The 5,422-nt window shown below is 36.0% G+C and overlaps 1 protein-coding gene across 1 annotated transcript; it reads right to left on the reverse strand.

The window, feature by feature from the left end:
• Window positions 1-10: 10 nt before the first annotated feature.
• On the reverse strand, window positions 11-3,548 carry LOC119083528 (methylosome subunit pICln). Its single transcript, XM_037193247.1, has 5 exons — window positions 3,349-3,548; window positions 3,058-3,275; window positions 2,862-2,990; window positions 151-225; window positions 11-85 (listed from the first exon to the last, which is right to left on the reverse strand). Exons 1-5 carry the CDS (start codon window positions 3,465-3,467, stop codon window positions 54-56), a joined length of 573 nt encoding a protein of 190 aa, XP_037049142.1. The 5' UTR covers window positions 3,468-3,548; the 3' UTR covers window positions 11-53.
• Between the last annotated feature and the right edge of the window lie 1,874 nt (window positions 3,549-5,422).

The raw sequence follows: 5,422 nt of genomic DNA on the forward strand, positions 1-5,422 counted from the left end.
ATATTTTTTGGAAAGTACTCCAACATCCGAAAATGCAGTACTCAAGGAGTTTTCTAATCTTCGTCGGCGTCGGCAAACCTTCCATCTAGAAATGAGTAAAAGTTTTAGTTATCGGTCATTGAATGGCTGATTAAGTAATGGAAAATGTACCATTGATACTGAGATTCTGCATATCTTCTTCGACCACTTCATCCTCATTTTCATCCAGAGCTTCCATGAATTCCTCTGAAAAATTTTTGCAAAAATCAACATTGTGACAATACTAAAATTCAGTTCCGGTACAACAATAACGTTATTCAAGGATCGAAGTTGACTAACGGTATTCGAAATTGTATTTCGTTTCTGTAAATTGATGTACTGAAATCTCGACCGAAATTGTATTCCATAATAAATTTATTGATTCCTTATTTTTGGTATTTCAATAACGTTATAACGTTGTTGGAAAAATACAATTCAACATTTGGCATCCAGTCTCGCACAGTTCACCAATAATTGTTAGCAAAGAGACTACTCGCTCCGTCTCAAGCGATCTGACATCACATCAGCAATGAGACCACTCATCCAGCCTGAAAAAGTCTGGTGAAATAATATTCGAAAAAAGACTACTCGTTTGGTCTACGGCATTCTCATTTATTCATCCAAAATGTTTTTAGCAAAAACAAAAATATTTTGAGACCGAATTGGGAATTCCAGCAATTTTGAGACTGGAATTAGACCGTTGAGAATACGTATTTCATGAGACCGACATTTTCACTGGGGATGCAGTCAACTTATTAGGGTATGTAATGTAGATTTGTTTGAATTGTTTAGTTATGATTTGAACTGTTTGAGAACACCATTGATAGTGGTCACTAACAACGTGACCGAAATATTTGGTTAATAAAAACATATTTCAGCAAAATCGAGGATTTATTCCAAAAAATCCAGAAAAACGTTACTTTGATAATTGAATTTTAGGATTCCTCTAACGTTGTAACGTTACACTAGTAACGAAAATAGATTTAGTAAAATTATTCATGGTACCAAAAACTACCGTTATTAATAGCGTTATTCAGGACCCCGACTATGACCTTGAAACGCAAGAATCGAAAATAAATTTAATCTTAAAGCTTGATGTAATAATATATAAAATTCCAGAAAAACCGCGGACGTATATTATGGACCCTATTGGTATCGCTATAAAGCTGAGGTCATCCACATACATAATAAATAATAATCAAATACTTGCTTTAGTGAACCCTTATTAAAGTTCACAGAAGTTCCATCGATTCTGAGAAATTTTCCGGGGCTCATACTTTCGGCCATTTATCATCAAATTTTTTGAAGTTAATATTTGCCCCAGGAGTACTCGACCTTAGCTTTCCAACGAACCCATACACACCAGTATCCTCGCCACCTTACGGAAATGAAATCCGGACTACAAAACCCCATTTTTCGACTTTTGGTCACATACCTCCAGCCAGGTATGGAATATGAAAAATATATGAAAATAGACTGGTCTTGTGGCTGAGGTAAAAGTTCCGTAAAAAATAGCGCCGATTTCGGTCAGTCGAAATTCAAATGAATCACTCAAGACTATGACTGATGAATCTTTAAAGTTTAGTTCTCGAGTCCAGATTTTTTGGTGATTTCATTCCTTTCAATGTTGGAGCTTCTAAAAATCCTGAAGACTCTGATTTTTCATTTATATTACTGATTTCTAAAGACGATGTGCAAGAACAGATCTTACGGAATTAACATCACTTGCATTGAAAACTCAATATTTCGGAACTAATTAAATTCGGCATAGCAAAGACGGAACACTCAAATTTGATTTTAAAAGTTGATCAGCCGTTCCCATCCTCCTGTTTGGGTTCTAACAGATCCAGACTATTGGGTAAGTTTAGAAGTTGTCGAATACGAAAGTAGAAATGACAACTGACAACGAGGAAGCTGTGAATGACATTTACATGATGCATGCATTGAAGCACTACTTTCGACGCCCTCACCATGTAACGTCTTTTACATAACTCGGGATAAAAATGAAGTCTCGTTATTTATCGTGTTTATTGACCTCGGATACGCCTCGGATCAACAAAATTGATACGAAACCTTTACTTTTCATCTTTTTATCCCTACTCATGTTCATGTAAAATACTGTTTATTCACCTTTTGTTTGATATTTCTTCTAACTTTTGAGTTTAGGGAAATTGTAACAAAAAAAACTTACAAAATTAGGACGATTCCGATTTAACGAAACATAAATGTGAGTGACCACCGCGCGCTCGTAATGTCTGATCACGAAGTGTATCCACATGCAGTTTAAGTAAAATGGACTGACTGGAAACAGCGTCTCTGTTTCGAACATTACTCGTTGTTAAAACAACGTTTCATTGTGTCGATGACAAGAGGTATACAACAACGACCCTACTCTGTTAAACTAAATATATTGAGCGATGCCGCATCGACTATGTCTAAGAAAACAAAACCAACAGATTGTTTATCAAAGAGGAGGAAAATAACGATACGGAGGGGGATGATCGAAACAATGGATGCGAGACATGATTTCCTCGCACAGTTTAATTCTTTAAAAAACGGAAATTCGAGCTAGTAATTAGGATGGACTATCAGGGATCGTTTAGACTATACCAGGCGTGACACGGCTATCCATAGCTCTTTCTCTCACATTTTAATTAAACCATATCTTGCATATCTTTCGCACGCTTGGCATACTTTATGAACGATCCCGCGTTAGTCTCATCACAGTTTTCAACATTTCTTTAGTGAAACAAGGACACCCACACTGCGATAATTCTCGAAGCCGAAGAGGTGGCATGGTCATAAAAGCGTAACATTATGATGTGTCTGGCCTATAAACTTACCGCCTTCCGATAAGCTATCATTTGGATCCGGATTCAGGACTTGACACTGAATCATTGCGCCGTAAATTTTGTCAACTTCTTCAACATCACCCGGTATCAACCACATTTGAGTCATTTCCGCATCCTCATCTAAAATCGTAAATATTGTTATTCGTCGTCAACGAATTCGTCTCGACAGCCGGATCAACGAACTAACCATCATAATTTCCCTCATCGACATCATCATCATTTTCGCTAACGTTGCCGTTTCCATTGCTGCCATTTCGTTCCAGTATTACACCAGGCCATTGCAGACGATAGTCAATCATAAAGTAGACACATTTGACGGGATCGGTTGATATCGCATGCAAACTGATTTTAGTCCATGGAATCGATAGACCGTCAGTTCTGCCGTCGGCTTGCCACAACAAGGAGCTGAAAATTCGGCAATATTTAACCAACACTTTTTGGTTCACAATTGCAATTAGCAAAACGTCTCGAAACGTACGTGCTTGTGAAGTATAAAGACCCGGCATTGAGTTGTGTTTCATCAATCTTTAATTTAACGTTGGACGCTTCATACAGTCGGCCTTCTTCTGGCATGGAAATCGGTGATATTACAACCATTTTGTTTGTTTTGTTTATATCCAACAAATTATTATAAAAAAACCTTTCGGTCAGTCTGTGTGCTCACACAATGTAAAATTTATACACAAAACAAACCGGCAATGTAGCTGCGTTTACACAACGAAGTTTTGTTTTTGAATGTGCGGTTTCGACTATCCGACGTTTGCGGCTAGATGGCGGCAGGGTTCAAAAATACTAATGAATGTCCATACCTGGTCGATTCTTTAATATCGGTTGATTTATCTTGTACGTATGCATTATTCATGTCAAAATAATATGAAAGTGAGTTTTAATCCTTTTTTAAAATCGTAATGTTATCCGTGGTGACATCAGACCACGAAAAATACTAATTTCAAATTTTAATGTGAACAAGTCAAGTTGTTATAAGAACAAAGATATGTTAAATGGGATGTGCTAGCCTTCATTTCAAGCCATGATTTTGAAATTTTGAAATTTTCTTAGAGTCGTCCCGAGCCGGAGAGGTCGTTTTAAAAAAAACAAAACTTCTACGAAATGATCAATTTGAAATTCCTTATCGATAGCACCATAAACGTCCGGAAACAAAAGTGGTGTGTCCGATTTAAAAAAAAAATCAGCAACGGCATGGCATACTCAATCGTTACGAAAATGTCTATTACTAATGAATCAGAGCTCGTACAAGAATTGTATTTGACGTCAACTTTTGTCGCCCAGTGGTTATATTATTCACGGCTGATTTTTTATCGTGAAGAATTAACTTGTCAGTGACAAGTGTCATTAAAGATGTCAATTAGTTTTGTTTTTCAGTATCATCAAAAATAATTGTATTTCAATCGACAAATGGTGTGTGAATATAGTGAAAATAATTAAATAAATTTTGTTTATACTGAAGTGAAAGTTGTCAAAATTTTGTTTCATTTAGTCAGCGCGGCGAAAAAATAGAATTTCTCAGTCAAAAACCCTTAAAAGAGTAAAAGGTAACGCAAGTCCCTGTGTACACTTCCAAAACAACTTATATCATCTCTTTAAACAGCTTTTGAATTTTTGGATTTTCAAATGCTAAATTGACAACTACCAAAAATGTCAACACCCACATGTATTTGTGCAATACTCTACGTAAAATCGTGCGGAATCGGAATATGCATCTTATACAAACTAAAGTTGGGGACACATTTTACCGTACGAAATACCAGTCTTAGATCAAAAAAGATCTGGAAAAATGCAGGTCTTAGCTTTCCAAGTTTTCCTTCTCGCTAGCTAATATAAAGATAAGATATTTACATAACAAGTGGAAATAGATTTTATTGGCTAGCCGAGGCAAAGCACATAACAGGGTAATAGAAAAAAATAGAGTAGTACTTTAATCGAAGTATGCGAATATTTCCACACCTTTTTTTTCTTAATGTCATTGCAAAATTACCATTAAGGCTGCTAATGGTATTATTGGTATCAAAATACTACTCTATTTGACGTGTAAAAACCTCTATTACCTTGCTAGGTGCTTTGGCCGAGTTCTAGGATTGCTTTCATACTCGTCTAAAGAACACTTTTCATGTCTTGGACATAAATTTCAGAATGTTTATGTTGTGGACGTTTTAGGCACTTTTCCTAGTAGGATCGAATTTTTATCAACTCGAACTGGAAGCGAGTTTTTCAATCGACTATTGACCATTGCAGAGGGCCTAAATTACGAGAAAAATTCTGAAATGTATGTCCAAGACATTAAATTACGTAAATATCTATTCAAACCATCAGATAAAAATTGATCAAATTAACAATTGTAAGCTGCAAGCGGCATTTGATTTCACATTCGATAGCTTATTTGGCCGGCAAATTTTCACTGGATTTAATCATTTGTAAAATTAATCATGAAATTCAGTATATTTTGACATAGCCGCTATCGCCTTAAAAGTCTCGCATTGCACGGATTGTAAACAACCCAAACGTCCGGTTATCTGTCATATAATGACATTTGT

The sequence above is a fragment of the Bradysia coprophila genome, unplaced genomic scaffold (genome assembly GCF_014529535.1).
Source record: "Bradysia coprophila strain Holo2 unplaced genomic scaffold, BU_Bcop_v1 contig_687, whole genome shotgun sequence".
NCBI classification, from domain to species: domain Eukaryota; kingdom Metazoa; phylum Arthropoda; class Insecta; order Diptera; family Sciaridae; genus Bradysia; species Bradysia coprophila.

Excerpts from the sequence above, each read along its gene's own strand:
- LOC119083528 (XM_037193247.1), bottom strand. The coding sequence starts at position 3,467 with ATGGTTGTAATATCACCGATTTCCATGCCAGAAGAAGGCCGACTGTAT. Across the intron at positions 2,991-3,057 it reads CGATGAGGGAAATTATGATG|ATGAGGATGCGGAAATGACT; the intron begins GTTAGTTCGTTG and ends TTACGATTTTAG. Across the intron at positions 86-150 it reads GCAGAATCTCAGTATCAATG|ATGGAAGGTTTGCCGACGCC; the intron begins GTACATTTTCCA and ends ACTCATTTCTAG.